General features: G+C 36.5%; 1 protein-coding gene across 1 annotated transcript in view; it reads left to right on the top strand.

The window, feature by feature from the left end:
- Window positions 1–21740, top strand: part of LOC150081645 (uncharacterized) — a 981095-nt gene that overhangs the window by 907018 nt on the left and 52337 nt on the right. Inside the window, exons 51-52 of the mRNA XM_090380575.1 lie at window positions 8484–8783; window positions 18132–18333. Of these exons, the coding sequence (XP_090236701.1) occupies window positions 8484–8783; window positions 18132–18333 (502 nt within the window). The remainder of the gene's footprint in view (window positions 1–8483; window positions 8784–18131; window positions 18334–21740) is intronic.

Raw genomic sequence — 21740 nt, 5'->3', positions numbered from 1 at the left:
GAAGTAATTCTAGATAATACAAAGCTTCACATAGCATCAAAGAGGTATGGTTCAAGTTTTTATGACCAAGATGGATGTCAGATGAACTGATGAGATTAGTGGCAGAGAATAAAACACAGGGGTTGATTATAAATTATCAAGGAATCATACAGTAAGTATAAATTAGTCTGCAAGAACATTAATCAGGAGGTTAAAAATTCAAAGGCAGATTGTGAAAAGTGTTTGACTAAAAGCACAAAGAAAAGCAGGAAGAAATTTTTGCTTAGAAAGAAAGGGATGAATCATATTGGTCCACTTTTATTGGATGAAAAAAGGTATTGAGGATCCTCTACAACAGCATTTTCCAAACTGTGTTCCACGGAACACTAGTGTTCCATGAGATGTGAACAAGTGTTCTGTGAAAAACCGTAATTAATAATTTAAAAAAAAAATAAATAAAATAAATAAATTTTGCATATTTATAGCATACACCACTTTTGTATCCATTATACTTTTTAACATAATTTTTTTTTTGGTTATTAATATACTGGGATAGACTAATATTCAAATATACCGCAGAACACTATTTTGGCAGCCTTTTGCATAGAGAAGTATGCGTAGAGGTAATGACATCTACGAAAAAGTAGCAATGTAGGGATCAAATATGCCATTCGTATGCGATTTAGCCTGGAGTACATGGGTTGGAGTGGGGAAGCAAATCCATACCATAACTAACTCACTTCCTTGTTTAATTTATTTATTTATTTTTGATGATTATCAATATTTCGAAATACTATTATTAAAATAAATGACCATGGATTTGTGGTTGAAAAAAGGAATTTTAAAACGAGAAGCAAGACCTTCTATTATTGCAACTGTGATCGATGAAAACGAACACAATATTATCACACTTCAAAGTGAGGATGAACAATCGCAGCCTTTTGTTCCCCAAAAATCTGAAGTGAAAAAACAGGAACTAATAAAAGACCAAAACAAAAGTATGACGACAGTTATTTGAATTTCAGCTTTACAAGTGTTGGAAATAAAGATGCTCCTGATGCACAGTGGTGATGTATGTAGTCGTATATAGTAAAATATTAGCAAACAGTTCTTTGACTCCAGGCTAAACTTGTGTTTCATAAGTGTTCCTTAAATATATGTTCCGTAAATATATTATGAGATGAAAAGTGTTCCGTGACTAAAAAAGTTTGGAAAATGCTGTTCTACAGGTTGTTAACAACTGAATAAACACTACATTCACTTGGGAAAACTTTTTGAAGATGAGGATATCAGATGTTTATGTAATATTAATTAAGAGCTGAAAAATTTTATGGTAACAGAAAAGAAGCCTGAAGAGAAACTATGGCAACTACAGGTAAGAAAAGTCACCTGGCTCTGATGGAATTTCTCTAATTATATTAAAAAATGTGGCAGAAGGGGTAAAAAAAAAAAAAAAAACCTTTATCTGTAATAATGAAAGCATCCTTGAATTCAAGAGATTGAAGAGATTCCTGTAGATTGAAGATGAGAAAACACCCCTTCTATTCATGCTATTCATGGAGGTGGTTTGAAAAGTGAAGTAAATAATTATAGACCTGTAACTTTAACTTCTGTGCTTGGAAAATTATTAATTCATAGTCAAAGAAGTACTGTATTCTTTATTTATGTGTGACTTATCTGTGTCTCTCAAGGTCAGATTTTTTTTTGGAACTGCATCCACTTTATATGTTAGTGATGATCTACTGTATAGTAGAGTGCAAATTGGCTTATTGTTATTATGAATTATCTTAACATTAAGTAATATGTTTTTTAGTTTCTTGAAAGACATTTTTTATTATATATAACTTAGCTAAAAATATAAGACAAATTTTATGTGCACAATCAGAAAAATGTATTTAAATTTCCCTTATGTGCATATTAGAATCACCTGACCTGGACATGCACTTATACTAGAAGGAAGAGATTAGTCAGTTGTATATTAGTAAAAAATCATCTGGATAGGAATAGAGTTTAAAAGAGCATTAGTAAAATAAAAATTAAAAGATCCATTAGTATGTTGACCACATACTAATGGATAATTTTAACATAATTCACATAGATTTTAGCAAAAGCCTTTTATATATGAACCACTTTTACATAAATTGAAACAATCTGGTATTAGCATCAAGGTAATAAAGTGGGATAAAGGGATGATTTAGTGATAGAAGAAAGAGAGAGAGACAGAGTTATATGTGACCACTTTTCTCAGATAAATGGCTGATATTTATTAACTTTTCACAAGTTTTCTATGGTTTTCATGTCAGCTGCCTGGGATGTGTATGCAGGTGTATATTTTTAAGATTTGTCACTTTCAGGGTCATTTCAGATTTGTTTCAGATCTGCCATCTCTTATCTGTTTTCCAACTAATACTAGATATTGTTTTTAAAATGAAAACAGCTTTGAAAACTAAAAGAGGATTAGTTTCCAATTTTGGTCCAATTTAGTTAGAGTCCAATTTTGACTTACAAAAGCTGAAATTGAAGGAATTCTCCACAATTCAGATGCAGAAATTGAAGAAATCAAATTATGTGATGCAAATAAAAAAAAAAAAGAATTTTTACTTTTTTTATTTCTGAAAAAAATAACAAGTTTATTATTTAACCATATTTTTAAAAATATGATTGATTTTTTGTTTTAAATGCTTATTTGATTTTTGACAATTTTTACTCTAATGCTGGGAAATCAAATCAAAATGAGAATAAATTAATATTTAGAGGCATTTACATGTGAAGTTTCATTTTTACAAAATTTGGTGAAAAAACTTATTCCACAGAGCCTATTTCCATAAAAAACTGACTATATGGAGCCTATGCATATTCAGGAAACTCTCTCATGAAAGGGTTAATGGTATTAATCAAGGTATGCTCCTCCAACAAGATCTACATAAATTATTTGAATGGGTTAAAAATGGATATTGAGGTACATCATTTATAACCATTAGGTACTGCATTTGGATGGTTCCAGGATAACATACCAAGGTTTGCTGCTAATTCAGTTTATTGTGGCAAGGGGATAACCCCTGTTTAAGAACCTGCTAGTTAATATTTCTATATCTGAACCCAGAGCAGATTCCGTCGTTGAATATTTATAGGCATTTAGAAATTGATTAAAGATAATCGATCTTTTGTAGGTGAACGGGTGATAGCTATTATAATGTAGAAGCATACCGGTGTTTGTAGGTTTTCGATAGTGCTAAATTGGATTTTATTCGAGTCCCGAATAAGCGTGAAATTTAAAACGTTTAATGACTTTGTATCCGTATCCTCCCTTTCCAATGTAAATTGAGCCTAGAATGAATATTATTAAACGAATGTAAAATTTCTTGGATAGTACTACTATCAGTAATAACTAGAACATCGTCTAAATACCTCCCATAGTATGTGATACGGGGGTCGAAAAGGTGTCAAATGTATATGCTCAATCGTTGAGAGATAGATCTCTGACATTAAGCCGCTCAAGCTCAAACCCATTGGCAATCCAAAAATTTGTTTGTACACCTTGTCTCGAAATTGAGTATTACAGCTCTGATTCATACTATCTAATTCTTTCTTACCTTAAAAAAGACTTCAGGTTTGTAAATTGTGACATCTGAACTGAAAGCTATTTGAGGTGTTTAAAGCTTTAAAAGGGTTGTGTAAACTAAATGTTGTGGCATCTTTACTCTTCCTTGAGCAACACACACACGTGCGCACACACTGAGGGGGCATAAATTTACAAATTTAAACAAAAAATAGTTGCGTAATAACTCTATGAAAGTTTATTTTCATCCAGAGAGTAAGTGATTATTATAATAAACTTCTCCATAGCATTGTGGTGGTAGAAAGTCTGAATAAAATGAAAGGATTGGACAAATTATTAGAAGGATGGGAAAATAAGTGTAGGTGAAAGTTTTTATTTTTCCTCTTTGTTGACCGATACTTAGCAAAATTATGCAATAAACAAAGCTTATAAGTTTTCTTGCACCATTTTGCTAATACTAATACATATCAATATTCTCAAAAGTGATGCATCTTCCTGGCTGATGGGATTTCACAGATAATAAGACCACTTTTCAACAAAACAGTGCCCTTCCATAAAGCACAATGTGTGATCATTTGGTTTGAAGAGAATGATATGCTAACACTGGAACTACCATCTCGGAGGCCTAATAATTCAATTTAATTCGATTATGCCTATGTGGGATGATTTTGAGAGGCATGTACAAAGTTGACCATGGAGGTTGATTTCATAATCTGTGTTAAATAATTTCCTTAGTGAGAATTGGCAAAATATTTCTATTGAAACTTGCTAAACATTTGTAGAAAGTTTGCTGATTAAGTTTTCCTGCTTGGAGATCAAATATCTCATGATGTTCCAATGCTTTTGGCAGTATAGTCTATAGAGAAGATAAACATCTGGTGTGATCATTTGGTTTGAAGAGAATGATATGCTAACACTGGAACTACCATCTCGGAGGCCTAATAATTCAATTTAATTCGATTATGCCTATGTGGGATGATTTTGAGAGGCATGTACAAAGTTGACCATGGAGGTTGATTTCATAATCTGTGTTAAATAATTTCCTTAGTGAGAATTGGCAAAATATTTCTATTGAAACTTGCTAAACATTTGTAGAAAGTTTGCTGATTAAGTTTTCCTGCTTGGAGATCAAATATCTCATGATGTTCCAATGCTTTTGGCAGTATAGTCTATAGAGAAGATAAACACTTTTAGCATTAGTAGAGGCATTTGATGCAAGAAAGCAAGCTTATGCAGCATCAGCCCAAAAAAAAAAAAAAAAAACCCACTTCCACTTCACCCCTCTGTTCGTTCAAAATACCTGTCCAGCTGAGCCTTAAACTTATTTAGGCTATCAACCTCCACCACAACGGATGGAAGTCTGTTCCACCAACCAACCACCCGCTGGCTAAAGGCAAATTTCCACACGTCTATCCTACATCTGTCTTTCCTCAATTTGAATTTATGCCCTCTCAGGTGATTTTTCTGAGCTAGAGGAAGAATCCCATCAGCATTGAGCATGCTTAAACCATTCAAGGCTTTATACACCTCTATCAGATCACCTCGCTGGTGCCTAGTCTCCAGACACTGTAATTTGCAAAACTTAAGCCTTTCTTCGTAAGAGCACCCCTTTGTTCCATTTGCTAATCTTGTTGCCCTTCTCTGTACTCATTCCAGCAGCTCTACATCCTTCTTGAAATGAGGCCTCCGGACCTGTATACAGTACTCTAGGTGTGGCCTGACCATTGCCTTATACAATGGAATAATCACCTCCTTATCCCTGCTGGAAAAATTCCTGTATATCATTGACAATACTCCATGAGCTATTCTTGCAGCCCGTCTGCACTGTCAGAGAACTTCATATCTGCCTGCACAACCACCCCTAAGTCCCTTTCATTCTCTACCACTGTCAGTGTAGTACCACAGAGTTGATACGTTGCTCTGGGGTTGCTGTTTCCCCATGTGTAGTACTTTACATTTGTCAATGTTAAACTTCATTTGCCACCTCTCAGCCCATCTGCTCAACCTTTCCAGATCCTGTTGCAGCAGCATAGTGTCAGTAGTGTCCTTGACAACCCTGCCAACCTTTGTATCGTCTGCAAACTTGGACATTAAGCTTGATATACCATCATCAATATCATTTATAAATACAGAAAACAATAATGGACCCAACACTGAGCCCTGACGGACTCCACTAATAACATTAGTCCACGATGAGCAGTGTCCGTTGATTACCACTCTCTGTCTTCTCCCCCTCAACCACCCCTTTATCCATAGCAGCAATTTGCCTCCAATGTCACACTGCTCCAATTTGTGTAGCAGTCTTCCATGTGCAACAGTATCAAAAGCCTTTCTAAGATCCAAGTATGTAATATCAAAGTTATTCCCTGCATCCAGTTCTTTTGTGACTGCATCATAGTATCCAATCAAGTTGGTCAGGCAAGACTTCCCCTTAACAAAACCATGCTGTGTCTGAGCTATAACTGAAGTCTTGTCTAAATGATCCTGCAGTGCTTCTTTAACCAGTGCCTCCATTAATTTTCCTGGAACAGAAGTTAAGCTCACAGGTCTATAATTACTTGTGTCAGCCTTTGAGCCTCCTTTGTGAATTGGGGTCACATTTGCACATTTCCAGTCTATGGGTACCTCCTCTGAGTCCAAGGAAGCACTCATAATTATGGCTAAGGGTTTGCTTACTTCCTTTGCTGCCTCCTTTAATATAACTGGATAGATCCCATCCACCCCGGGTGCCTTTCTTGTGTTTATCTTCAACAGTTTCTCCTCCACTTTACTCCCAGTTATTTCAAGATTCTGTAGCTTACTCCTAGGGTTGAATACACCTCTGGCATTCCCCTTGCTGAATAACTCCTCATGTGTGAATGTCGATGCAAAATATTCATTTAGTTTGTTAGCTACCTGAGCAGGATCATCAACAGTTGACCCATCAATATCAAGTGGACCAATCTGATTCATCCCCTTCCTTCTAGAGTTTACATAAGTAAAGAACTCTTTGCTGTTTTTCTTTTGCATCCCTTGCCAAGGATTTCTCGTAATCTGCCTTCGCCTGCCTAACCTCCTTTGTAACTTGGTTGCATATCAACTTGTATCTATCATAGGCTTCTGTGTCATGTGTTAATTTGTAAGTATCCCATGCATTTTTCTTCTCTGCCATATGCCTCATTAGTTCATCTGACATCCATTTTGGCCTAAACCTTGAACAATATTTCTTAGTTGGTATGTAAAGCCTAGTAGCTTCCAAGATAAGTTCTTTGAATGCTTCCCATTTTGAATTTGCTGTTGGTAACATCATCAGTTGGTTCCACTGTATAGAATTTAAATACTGTCTCAGTCCATCGTAGTCGCCTTTACGGAAGCAATAACCTTTTATTAAGGGAATCAATAACCAATTCCCTTTACCCCTAATGGTAGTTACCTCTTTGAGTAAATCCCACTTCAGCACACTGTGATCACTGCCACCTAGTGGTTCATTTATCTCAGATTCTTAATGCATGAAGAATCACTGCTGATAATCAAATCAAGAGTATTACTCCCTCTAGTTGCCTCCCGAACATGCTGATGTAGAAAACAATCATCCAATAAATCCACAAAAGCCCTGCTAGTGTGTGAGTAACCAGCCCCCAAATTCCAGTCAATATCTGGGAAATTAAAATCTCCCATTATAAGACTCTCTGATTTACTGGCCCACTCTATTTCCCTGTACAGTTCCTTATTATACTCATCAGAGTCATTAGGCCTATAGCACACTCCTACTCTCAATTTTGATCTCCCAATGCTTATGTCACACCAAACTGACTCGACACTGCACTGTCCAGCAATGTCCACTGGCTTCACTTCGTTGGATTTTATGTATTTCTTAACTAATAGCATAACCCCTACTCCCTTCCTATCCTGTCTATCCTTTCTGTAGACGTTGTACTCCCCAAATTGCAGTTCTGCATCCCTTATATCTGTGTGACACCACGTCTCTGATATCCCAACAATATCTGCCTTCGATATTTTGAGCAATACCTCAAATTCATCAAATTTATTTACTAAACTGCTAGCATTGGTGTACACGCAAGTATACCTGCACCTGTTTCTATTCTTAGCTACCCTAACACAACCCATGTGTTTACTTGTACCGCAATGGCTCCCAGCAGTCTCTGAAATACCATGCATCTTGTTTTTCAGGCTTCTGCTCATTCTAATAGAAGCAGTGCAAGAATCTCTTTCACCTCTGCCAGTGGCTACTGTCAATCTATTGGTCTTTGTCTCCCCCCAAGCTAGCAGTTTTCCGACCCACCTAACACTGCCTCGATAGCATCAGCAAATATTCTTGCACCCTTTCTATTTAAGTGTATCCCATCCCTGTAGAAGCAATCTCTCCTGTTAACAAGTACAGTCCAGGCTGAAAAAATTCTACCCCTTGAGCCTTGCACAATCTTCTACCATATTTTTGATTGTATTTATACTATATTAAAATTGTGTTCTTTGCATCACATTATATGAATATCTCTTGATGTTCCAATGCATTTGGAGCATAGTTTATAGAGAAGATAATCACTAATGACTATTTATATTAAATTTAATTACAAGATTTTTTTTTCAATTCATCTGAGGCCAAAAAGCTTTGTTAGACTCGGATGTTTCACAAATCTTAACCAAATTAAAAATGTATAAAAAAATTTAAAAAGTAAATATGAAAATAAATTTAAAGTATCTTATTATACTGCAGAGTATCTGTTGAATTTCATAATATAAAACTTATTAGACAATAAAAAATATGTTATTTAAAGAATTTTTTTATTTATAAATTTCTTTGTTTTTTTTCTGTTTATTATTTTATTTTCTTTATTTCTTCCTAAAAAATATTTTTAAAAAGAAAAAGTTATTTTTCAATAAAAGTAAAAATTTAAACTGCTTCATTTTAAAAAGATTTTTTTTTTTATGTTTCTATGTATTTTAGAACTTTGCAGTCCTGGAAAATATCTGAGTTCTTCTAAAAGATGTATGCCCTGTCCTAAAAGTACTTATCAAGATAAAGAACAACAAAATCCAGAGTGTAATCCCTGTCCTCCAGATACTACAACCAATAACACTGGAGCTACTTCTAAATCAGATTGTTCTAATCCATGTCTTCTAGTTGATGGTCGCATGAGACTTTGCCAAGCAAATGCCTTCTGTGTGTTCAGAGAAGACACTGATTCTTTCTCATGTGAATGTAAACCAAAATATAGGTTGGATAATAAAACAAATGATTGCCTTTGTAAGTATTTAGCATTAATTTGTTCAATAACATAGTACAACACTTTGGTTATTTCCAAGTAAACTCCTGCCGAGATGTTTGGTATCACATTTCATTCTTTTTAATTTACAAAGTTTTTATTGAAATAAGACCAACTTGTTTACCAATTTTTATTAAAATATTTTCTATTATATATAAAAAACTTAATAAATATTTAAGAAATTTCTATAATATTCGATAATATTTCAGAAAGGTGTATAAAACTCCTGAATATGGTGAATATTGTAGAAAATTTCTGAGCGTGGTAGAACATTATAAATGATTCTAAAATATTTTAGAAAGTTAGAGTTTTTTCACTGTTATAGAAGATTGTGGATGATTCTATAGAATTTTTCAATAATATAAATTGAGGAGTAAGAACTGTAACTTATAAAGTTGAATACCTGTCATGATAAACATCGCAAGGAATAAGGAAACTGCAAGTTGAAAAAAGAAGTGCTATTTTAACTCTGTATAAAGAAAGTAATTCCATGAGAAGTATTATCAAAAAACTAGATTAAAGGAGTGCAAACTACCATTTTACGATTCAAGGAGACTGGTAGTTTAAAGGACAAACCACGATGAGAACAACTGCACATAACAACCAAAGCACAAGATAAGACCATAACAGTGATTTTTAAATACAATTAACGACTTACTGCATCCGAATTCTGAGCTGAGTTCAATTAGAACAGAGACTCTCCTGTGTCTACCTGCACTGTACAACTTCATCTTAAAACAAGAAGGACTTTATTATTATTATTATTTTTTTTTTTTTTTTTTTTATTTCGTATGATGTGATCAATACACGAAGGAACCAGTTTATTCTTGCTTCCTTCGTGTATCATGGCCGGGATATCCAACCAACCGGTTGGTTTGGCACCATCGTGATATCCAGCCCGAGGCGGGAATCGAACCCGTGACCTTTGGGTTGCTAGGCAGGCACTTTACCTACCCGGCTAGCCCGGTCGGCATTATTATTATTATTATTATTAACTATACGGTGCAAGGAAGCCTGAAGCTTATACTGCACCAGCCAAAAAAAAAAAATTCCCGAGTTACCCTGAGAGAGAATTAGAAGGGAATCAACAAGAAAGAAGAATGATGATATCCAGCTCAGGACCCTGAGTGTGCCAAGCCCAGTGGTGAGCTATAGTGGGCTTGTATGGGCTCGTGAGAGCTCATTGTTATTTTTTTTTTTAAATTTTCGAGCCCATTATTGAGACCATCATTTATTTTACAAATGAAATCCTAAATGCGCAATTATTGAGTATCCAGAGCCGAAACTACGGTGGGGCGAACAGCGCCCCATTCCCAGTATTTTAATGGTGCAATCGATCAGTTATGTATTTTAAAATTGCTTCATTTTTGATTTAATTACAGTCGGATCTCTGTTTAACCAACTTGTTTATACCGAATTTTTTTTAAATTACCCTTGGTAATTACATTTAAAATACAGTAGTTTCTGTAGAACTAAAGTTATTTCCATGTAATGAACAGATTAGGAGAGACAACTTTGTATGCATTGTTCTCACCTCTGGCCTTTAGGTAATTAGAAATAGTGAATTAAGGGTGAAAGGGATTACCGTTCCACAACGTTAGTGGCGTCCTTAAAACTTATGCAGCCACATTCCGAGAAGTCGCATAAGCCAATATGCTTTCCATAGCCAGTCAGAGGATTAAGAAGATTCCCGACATGGATAATAGCCTCTGGTCAACCTGTGTTGTGGTTCCCCTTTACTCCGACAAACAGGCGTATGTTTTTCGGAGAAGTGAGTGATTCATGCCTTCCAGTAAATTTCTCCAGCTATGTTTACATGGTCACAGTAGCTAAATCTGAGTGATTCCAATATTTTGCAGTATTCAAAGAATTAGTGACAGTAGCAAAGTATGGGGGGGGGGGATTGAGGAAACTAAGATATTATATAAACTTTACGAAGATGAAATGTTGACAGATTTTGAAACTTTGTTGAGCCTTTCACAGCATAGAAAATGTTCTAAAATATAATGGCATACAGGCAATAATTAAAAAAAAAAAAAAAAACTGTATTACCAATCTCCAAAAAACTAGCACGAATTAAGGATGATTGTTAAAGAACTTGATGTGGAAACTAAAAAGATCGGTCGTGTGTTCAGGCTATGAAGAGCAGCTTGTAGCTTGCGAATGGTAATTGCGAGTTAAGAGAATTATCCTGCATTGTGCAAACATTTTGAATCAGAGGCCGCCGTAGCCCAGTGGTCAGGCGCGCGAGTGCATAAATATACGTGCCTTGAGTGACCCGGGTTCAAGCACCGTGACTGCTGAATACGGTGCTGTTTCTCGTATTCTCTCTACCTTGTGAACTCCTCTGACCGTGTTGTCACCCTAGAGTATAAACAGAAAATTTATTTTTATTTGGGATTGTTAAAGTCACTTTTAAATCTGGAATTTCTTAACCATTTAGCACTAATGATCGACATCCTGCAGGAGCTCTCTTACCTTTCAGAAGCTTTACAGATTCACTATGGCAAAAGCAGATAAATTAATTATTCGAACTATCAATGTTATTGCTAATTTGAAAAATTCTGAAGGAAAATACGAAGCTAATTTTGAAGGACTCGAAAGTAAGAACAGTAAAATTACCTCGTGACAAGTTATTAAATGCATTGTTTTATCAAGGATAAGTTATTAATGCAACAGGGTGATTTTAAATTAAATAAAGAAAATAATCATACCATTGAAAGAAATTTTAAACATATTCTACCGGAAATCATGGAAGAACTTTTGTCTCAGTGGCAAGACTGAAAACTGAATAAGAAATTTGTTTTCTGATAAAATATGAAATAAAAATGAATGATTTTAAAGATTTTGTCGAAGACAGTTTATCTATAAAATCGAGTGAAATTCCTTTTACAATTAAGAAAGCCAGAAATACCTTTGAAACCATTGTGATTAGCAGTGCTTAAACTGAGTGAGCTTTCACCATAACGAATAATACCGTGTGAATGAATGAATGAATAAATGAATGAATAATGTTGAAAATTAAACACGTTGCAGATTACGATGATCATACATCTAAATGGAAAACCATTGCTTCAGTTTGATCCGGATCGTTATGTATATATTAATAAAGAAGTAAATTTCATATGGCAATTTTTAAAAGAAAATTTTTTTGAATATTTGTGCAATATATTTTTCATGTGATCTGTGATTTTTGTGTACTTTTCTAGAACAGTTTGTTTTTTATGTAATTTTTGTTTTTATATTCTAGAATGCTTTGTGAAAATTCGTGATTTGTAATATGAGAAATATTTTTGTTATTTTTTATTCGCAATATTAAAATTTTATCATGAAAAAAATGTATCCATTATATTTCCCTAGTTGTAAAAAAAAAAGAATAAAAAAAGTCTGGCGTCTGCCGCTCATGCTCGGCAGTCTGGTGTCTGCCGAGCATGAGCGGTAGATGGTTTTATGTGAAACATCCTTTTGGAGGGGGAAAGGGGGGGTATATGATCGGTCACGGAAGTGACATCACTTCCGTGACCGATCAGATTCACTCGGTAGGTACCTCCCCCCCCCCTCCAAAAGGACGTTTCACTTCAAAAGATCGGAAAAAGTGTGAGCCCATTGTTAAAATATTCATGGCTCACCATACTCACCAGGTGTGAGCCCCTGGGGTTATGGTTGTGTAACAGTCCGAAAACCCTTATTAAAACTGGAAAATCAAAAGAAGCTGTTGGCTTGGGCTAAGAGCCATCAACATTAGATAGTTCAAGAGTGGAAAGAGTACTGCGGCTGGATGAATCCAAATTTGAAAGGTTTGGATCCAAACATAGAGTTTATGTGAGACAGTCAACTGAAGAATAAATGTTGCCACATTATTTGCACCTACAGTCAAGCATGATATTGGTTCCATTATGAGCTGGGATTGTTTCTGGTTTTTTTTTTTTGGTTTTTTTTTTTGTTTTGTTTTTTTTTTCTGGTGTAGGTGACATTGTTACAATTGAAAGAATTTTAAGAAAAGAAGGCTATAAAAATATTTTTGAACATAATGCAATATCCTCTGGACTTGGACTATAATAATATAAATACAAATTAATATAAATGTTGTTTAATAAATTAATATTAATATGTTGTTTAGTTGCTAGAAAGTCCCTGTGCAGGGACTTTCTAGCAACTAAACAACAGGAGAGGGGGAGTTGCAAATGGCCAACCCTGACTTAAACCTAGTTGAACTTTTGTGGGATAATTAGCATTAGCATTAGTAGAGGCATATGATGCAAGAAGCAAGCTTATGCAGCATCAGCCAAAAAAAAAGAGAAAAAAAAAAAAAAAACACTCCCATTTCACCCATCCATTCATTCAAAATACCTGTCCAGCTGAGCCTTAAATTTATTTAGGCTATCAACTTCCACAACAAGGGATGGAAGTCCGTTCCACCAACCAACTACCTGCTGGCTAAAGGCAATTTTCCGCACATCTGTCCTACATCTGTCTTTCCTCAATTTAAATTTATGCCCTCTCAGGTGATTATTCTGAGCAAGAGGAAGAATCCCATCAGCATTGAGCATGCTCAAACCACTCAAGGCTTTATACAGATATCAGATCACCTCGCCGGTGACTAGTCTCTAGACACTGTCATTTGCAAAACTTAAGCCTTTCTTCGTAAGAACAAACCCTTTGTTCCATTCACTAATCTTGTTGCCCTTCTCTGTACTCGTTCAAGCAGCTCTACATCCTTCTTGAAATGAGGCCTTCGGACCCCTATACAGTATTCAAGGTGTGGCTTGACCATTGCCTTATACAAGAGAATAATCACCTCCTTATCCTTGCTAGAAAAATTCCTGTATATCATTGACAAGACACCTTGCAGCCCGTCTGCACTGCTCAGAAAACTTCATATCTGCCTGCACAATTACCCCCAGGTCATTTTCATTCTCTACTACTGTCAATGTAGTACCACAGAGTTGATACGTTACTCTGGGGTTACTGTTTCCCATATGTAGTACTTTACATTTGTCAATGTTAAACTTCATTTGCCACCTCTCAGCCCATCTGCTCAATCTTTCCAGATCCTGTTGCAGCAGCATACTGTCAGTAGTGTCCTTAACAATCCTGCCAACCTTTGTATTGTCTGCAAACTTGGATATTAAGCTTGATATACCATCATCAATATCATTTATAAATACAGAAAACAATAATGGACCCAATACTGAACCCTGAGGGACTCCACTAATAACGTTAGTCCACGATGAGCAGTGTCCGTTGATTACCACTCTCTGTCTTCTCCCCCTCAACCATCCCTTTATCCATAGCAGCAATTTGCCTCCAATGCCATATTGCTCCAATTTGTGCACCAGTTTTCCATGTGCAACAGTATCAAAAGCCTTTCTAAGATCCAAATATATAATATCCAAGTTATTCCCAAATTGGTCAGCCAAGACTTTCCCTTAACAAAACCATGCTGTGTCTGAGCTATAACTGAAGTCTTGTCTAGATGATCCTGCAGTGCTTCTTTAACCAGTGCCTCCATTAATTTTCCAGAACAGAAGTTAAACTCCCAAGTCTATAATTACTTGTGTCAGCCTTTGATCCTCCTTTGTGAATTGGGGTCGCATCTGCACATCTCCAGTCTATGGGTACCTCCCCTGAGTTCAAAGAAGCTCCCGTAATTATGACTAAAGGTTTGCTTACTTCCTTTGCTGCCTCCTTTAATATAACTGGATAGATCCCATTCACCCTGGGTGCCTTTTTTATGTTTATCTTCAACAATTTCTCCTGCACTTTCCTCTCAGTTATTACAAAATCATCTAGCTCACTGCCAGAGTTTAAATCACCTCTGGCATTCCCCTCCCTGAATGACTCCTCATGGGTGAAAGTAGATGCAAAATACTCATTTAGTTTGTTAGCCACCTGAGTAGGATCATCAATAGTTGTATCATCAGTATCCACTGGACCAATCTGATTTCCTTTTAGAGTTTACATAGGTAAAGAACTCTTTTCTGTTTTTCTTTGCATCCTTTGCCAAGGATTTCTCATAATCTGCCTTTGCCTGCCTAATCTCCTTTGTGACTTGGTTACAGACCAGCTTATATCTATCATAGGCTTCCATGTCACCCATTAATTTATATGTATCCCATGCATTTTTCTTCTCTGCCACGAGTCTCATTAGTTTATCTGACATACATTTAGGCCTAAACCTTGAACAATATTTCTTAATTGGGACAAAAAGCCTAGTAGCATCCAAGATTTCTTCCTTGGATGCTTCCCATTTAGTGTTTGCCCTTGGTAACGTCATTGGTTGGTCTCATTGTATAGAATTTAAAAACCATCTGAGACCACTGTAATCACCTTTATGAAAGCAAAAATCCTTCCCTTTACATCTGATGGTATTTACATCTTTAAGTAAATCCCACTTCAGCACACTGTGATCACTGCCACCTAGTGGTTCCTTTATCTGCAGATTCTTAATGCAAGAAGAATCACTACTGATAATGAGATAAAGAGTATTACTCCCTCTAGTTGCCTCCGGAACATGCTGATATAGAAAACAATCATCCAAAAATCCACAAAAGCCTTGCTAGTGTGTGAGTGATCAACACACAAATTCCAGTCAATATCTGGGAAATTAAAATCCCCCATTATAAGACTATCTGATTTACTGGCTCACTCTGTTTCCCTGTACAGTTTCTTATTATACTCATCAGAGTCATTAGGCCTATAGCACACTCTTACTCTCAATTTTGATCTCCCAATGCTTATGTCACACCAAACTGACTCGACACTGCACTGTCCAGCGATGTTGACTGGCTTTACTTATTTGGATTTTATTTGTTTCTTAACTAATAGCAAAACCCCTCCTTCCTTCCTATCCTGTCTATCCTTTTTGTACACATTGTTCCCCCCAAATTCCAGTTCGGCATTCCTTATATCTGTGTGACATCACGTCTCTGATATGCCAAGAATATCTGCCTTTGATGGTGTGAGTAATACCTCAAATTTATTAACCAAACTCCTATGTATACATGTATACACACACCTGTTCCTATTCTTAGCTACTCTAACACAACCCATGTGTTTATTTTTACCACATGACTTCCAGCAGTCTCCGTAGTACCCTGCATCCTGTTTTCCAGGCTGCTGCTCATTGCAATAGAAGCAGTGCAAGAATCACTTTCACTTTTAACAGTGGCTACTGTTAATCTATTAGTCCTTGTATTTTAATCTATTAGTCCAAGCTAGCAGTTTTCCGACCCACCTAACACTGTCTCGATAGCTTCAGCAAATATTCTTGCACCCTTTCTGTTTAAGTGTATCCTATCCCTGTAGAAGCAGTCTCTCCTGTTAACAAGTACAGACCAGGCTGAAAAAAAATTCTACCCATTGAGCCTTGCACAATCTTTCCAGAGCAGAATTGATCAACAAGGCTCTCATCATATACTCCCTCCTATCGTGTCTGGGCAGAATTGCAGACACTTTCAAATTCAATCCTAATTCACGGCTTTTTTTTCAACAGTGACCTGTACTTGTTAAGTAATTCCGCCGGTCTCCTACTCTTAATATCATTATGCCAACGTGTACAACAATATCACCTTTTGTGCCCTTAAAAGATGTTATCTGTTCTACGTCATCAACCTTTGCCCCTACAGGGTATGTGCAGACATACCCTGGTCCTGTTCCACCTATCCTTTTTACATACCATGTTCCCTGTTTCCCTGACAATAGAGTCACCAACAACTACTAGTTCCTGTGGACCAGCGCATTCTGCCTTGGGGGTTGCCGCTGTGTTGCATGATGATCAAGTGCAAGCTCTGGTGTTGATATGGATGGCTGAGAGCTTGATAGGCCCCCCTCAATTTAGATCCTTCGAGGGCATCCACCCTGTCCTTCAAGCTCTCATATAGGCCCATAATAATGCTGAGTTGTCGCCTGATTTCCTTACACTCCTTACATCGTGCACACACAAAGACATCCCCCATGGCAATATCATGTCCTGTACCCGATGCTCCACAAACATCAAGCAAGCAATGCATTTTAAAAGGCTGTGATTCAGAGGGCAACTGCCCCCCTCAGTTCTTCCCTGAGCCACAGCACGCCCATTAGCTTGAGCCTTTTGCTTTGCTGCTCTGGTCTGTCATGATTTTGATTTAATTTCAATAAAATTTAAATTTTAGTACAAAATTATAACCCTAAACTTGTATCCCAACACAGTTATAACACTATATATCTTTATATATTTTTAAGTATCGAGTATTATCTACAAGTTCCATTTATGTAACTTCCGTATCAAGTTATGTATTAATTAATTATGTTACGTTTGTAAAATCTAAGTCGTTATATGTATTTAGTTAAAAAATACAATTTAATTGACAATGAAGTTTAACAAGATTAATAGACTTTACTGATTAATTGACAGTATTATATAATATACTATACTATACTAAGCTAACGCTGTCTAGTTCGGGATATAACGTTGTATCATATAACAATGGCGGCAAGTTACGAACGGTAAATCGACGGACACTTAAGTATTAATTAACTTCCAAAATCTCACTGTCTCAATTTAGAATAAACCAAGGATCTTGACTAGATCTATAAGTTACTTATAGAAAATAATTTAATATAACAATTGATCAATAAAGTGGCTAAACATGGCTAAAAACTTCCCATTCAGCGGAGCTGCAAAACTTGTAACACATGGATTGGATACCCTTACCGATACTAAGTAATAACCAACAAAATCTCTATCTAAGTTGAACCTTAAACTAAGTAAAGTAACTAGGAATATAAAGCTACTCTAGAAAATAAGTTAATATGCTAATTTAAGCTGTAAAACAGAAAAAACTTCTCTATTTCCAGGAGCAGTAAAACCTTCGCCTGCACAAGGCTACTCTCAAACCATTAAGTCCATGAAGTCTTCCCATTTTCACAAAATTTATTGGAAACCTTGCAGATAACTTGGAATAATGTTAGTCAAGACACTGTTTTATCATAATTGCAAGAATGACACATCTGTGTAAGGCAGTGATAAAATAATATGGAGGGTATATTGATGAAAACTCAGTATAGTTGTTAATTTTAATCATTTCAATATTTTTTTCTGTAAGTTTTTACAATGCTTAATAAAAAAATTTTTAAATGCTTTTAATGTGTTGTTTCATATTAAACCTTTCATTTTCATAGCTAATTTCAAAAAAATTACCAAAAACTATTATCACAGGCTGTGATTCCAAACATTTAGGCAGGAATGTATATCTACATTAGAAATATACCTTTCTAACAGTTCACTTTAATCCTATGAGGGCATAGAATAAAAGGTGTTTTTTTTTTTTTATATATATATATAATAGATGTATGTGAAGATTTTTGTCAAAACGGAGGAACATGCGAAGTGAATTCTGAAAACCACCAGCCTAGCTGCCATTGTGTTACTAATTTTCATGGTGCAAGATGTGAAAACAAAGCTGAATTTGTGTATATTGCTGGAGGAATTGCCGGAGCTGTCATATTTATAATATTATTGGTACTACTTATATGGATGATTTGTGTTAGGTAAGATAACTAATTTTAATTGTTTTTTTTTTTAACTGTTTTCATTAGTATATACAACATGAAGTAGAAAAAAAATAATTTTTTTGCACTACATCTATGCTTGTCTTTCTGAAATAGCCAGGGCTCACATCTGGTGAGTATGGGCTTAGCACACCCAGGGTCCTGAGCTGGATATCATCATTCTTCTCTTTCTTGGTGATCCCCTTCTACTTTTCTCTCTCTCTCTATTTTTTTTTTTTTTTTTTTTTTTTTTTTTTTTGGCTGATGCAGCATAAGCCACAGGCTTCCTTGCACCATATAGCTAATAATAATAACTAGAACGCAAGAAAACTAAGGACGTACAAGAAATGAGAGGGTGGGAGATTCGGGAAGAAGAAGTAAAACAGACGATCAAGAACTCTCAACTGGCAAACTCCAGGAATAGATAACGTCCACAACTACCAGTACAAGAACTCACTTGTACACACAAGCACCTGGCAGAGCAGTTCACCTGAATGATAAGGCAACCAGAGACAATCCCGAAGTTTCTCACTCAAGGAATCACATATCTGAAGCCTAAAGATGAAGATACAAGAAACCCAGCAACATATAGGCCAATCACCTGCCTCCCAACAATGTACAAGATCCTGACCAGCTGCATAACCAGGAAGATATCAGACCACTTGGAGAGCCAAAACATAATGGCCAAACAGCAGAAAGGATGCAAGCGGCTGAGCAAAGGATCCAAGGAGCAATTAACCATAGATGCCGTGGTTATGGGGCAAGCCTACAAGAAGTGCCGCAACATGTACACAGCCTACATCGATTACCGCAAGGCCTTCAACACAGTGCCTCTATTAGCTGACTAATAGAGTACCCCAATCGATTACCGCAAGGCCTTCGACTGGGTGCCTCTATTAGCTGGCTAATAGAGGCACCCAGTCGAAGGCCTTGCGGTAATCAATGAACATCTACAAAGTCAATCCAATAGTGACAAACTTCCTAGGAGAAACGATGGTGAAATGGAGTACCACAATTAAGGTCGAAAACATCACAACCAGGCCAATCCCCATCAGGAGAGGAATCTTTTGGGGAGATGCCCTGAGCCCATCGTGGTTCTGTCTAGCACTTAACCCACTGTCCACCATGCTCAACAGTAGCAAGTACAGATATAACCTCAAAGAAGGAAGGAAGGAAGAATCTGTACACCCTCACCCACCTGATGTACATGGATGACATCAAGCTCTACAGGGGAACCGAGTAGCACCTCCAGAAACTACTCCAGATCACTGAAAATTCAGCAATGATATTAGGATGGAATTTGGTCTAGACAAATGCAAGACCCATGGATTACACAAGGGATAATTAGTCAATTGAAACTACAGGTGCAGACTGGTAAATTGATCAAAGCCATGGCAGAGGGAGGGGCCTACAAATACTTGGTGATGATGCAGGCTCAACAGTTACAGCACAAGGAAATTAAGGTCTGCCTGACCGAAAAATACCATCAGAGACTCAGAAGCCTGCTAACATACTCCTTCAGAGTCATAGATTGGACTAACATTGAGCTGGAGAATATCATGAGAAAGACAAGGACAATGATGACCAATAGCCGCCAACACCACCCAAAATCTTCCATGGAGAGACTGACAATTGCCCAGAAAGAAGGAGGAAGGGGCCTAATAGACCTCATTAAGCAACAGGAGACAGCGATAGTTAACCTGAAGATTACTTCCAGAAACACACAGCAGCACTCCACCAGGCTATAAGGAAGATAGACAAGCAGTATACCCCACTCAACCTAACCTAAGCGAGGAGTCCCCCCAATCAGGAGGTACAAACGAAGCTAGAATGATGGGCAGAGAAGACATTCCATTGCAGACACTACAATGATCTTCATCAAGATCGCATAGATAAAATTGCTTCCAATGCATGGCTCACGAGCAGGACCTCTTCCCCAAGACTGAAGGATTCATGCTCGCCATCCAAGACCAGGTAATCAACCCAGAAACTATGGAAAATACATCGCCGAGGATCCTGGAATGTCCGATAACATATGTCGACGATGCCACCTGGCCTCAGAAACAATCCAACACATCACTGCGGGGTGCAAGGTGATCACCCAGACTGAGTGCACTCGTAGACATGACCAGGTAGCCAGGATAATACATCAGAAGCTAGCAAGGAAATACCAGCTGATCAAAGAAAGTGTACTGTACTACAAGTATGAACCCCAGGCAGTACTAGAGACCCCCAACCCACAAGCTGTACTAAAACCGCACCATAATAACGGATAAGACATAACCCTTGTGGACAAGAAGGAAAAGGCTACCTATCTGATTGACATGGCAATACCCAACATTGGCAACCTGCAGAAAACTCATGGGGAAAAAATCAGAAAGTACACAAACCTAAGACAGGAGATCAAAGAGATGTGGTATATGCAACAAGTAACAACCATTCTGATTATCGTGTCAACCACAGGTATGGTGCCAAAGACTCTACATAACAGCCTAGCAGCAATAGGTCTCCCAGCGAACACCTACAAGGAACTCCAGAAAATCACAATCCTGAACACCTGTAGGATAGTCAGAGTGTTCCTCCACCAACAGTAACACCAGACATAACAACAACCACCCTGTGTACTTGGTAGTAATACCCGTCACAAGATGGAACCCCCAATCAGGGAGAAATAATATAAGAGCAATAATAATAATAATTTCATAAACTCAAAAATTACTAATGAATGAGTTATAACTCATATAGTGACTATGTACAAAACTTCAAAAGTGCTGGCTTTTTGGAATTTAATAACAGTGGACTTTTAGATTAGGAAACAAGTTAATTGCATGTATTACATATTGTAATAATTATTAGTAAGTTTTTAACTGCTGATTTATTCATTCCATATTTTAGTATTAATTGGTGTAAAATTAGAAACAAGATGAATCTGTATAATCTTTTTATTATGATGCAGATTTTAACTCAGAATTGTAGTCCTATATTTTGATATCTGCATTGTATTCTGTTATTAGTCTATGGGATGGCCATTCTGTTATAAGTCTATGGGGTGAGTAATTCAAAACAGTGAATTAAAACAGTGTATTGAAAAAAACAAATAAAAACAGCGATTTTTCTATTAAAAACAAAAGTTAAATCTCTTTTTCAGGTTTGCACCACATTTATCATTTTGTTAGCATAAAATTGATGCTCTTTCAAATTCTTGTTGAGGTGTCCAAAAATCTGTATTAGAAATGTTGAGGGAGATTAGATTTTAATCCAGGTTCTGCAGTGGTGTCAATAGTAGTATGTATATATCTGTCTTAACATTATTGTGATGCAGTAAAATGTAAACTAATTAAGGTTTACTTAATTAGTTTACTTTCTCTTACACATTGCTTTTGGTTCGTTCACGTCATATTAGGTAA

Source organism: Mastigoproctus giganteus, chromosome 8 (assembly GCF_048544385.1).
Source record: "Mastigoproctus giganteus isolate SK-2022 chromosome 8, ASM4854438v1, whole genome shotgun sequence".
Taxonomy (NCBI): Eukaryota; Metazoa; Arthropoda; class Arachnida; order Uropygi; family Thelyphonidae; genus Mastigoproctus; species Mastigoproctus giganteus.
The sequence above is the reverse complement of the archived record's forward strand: the minus strand, read 5'-3'. Positions and strand labels throughout refer to the sequence as shown.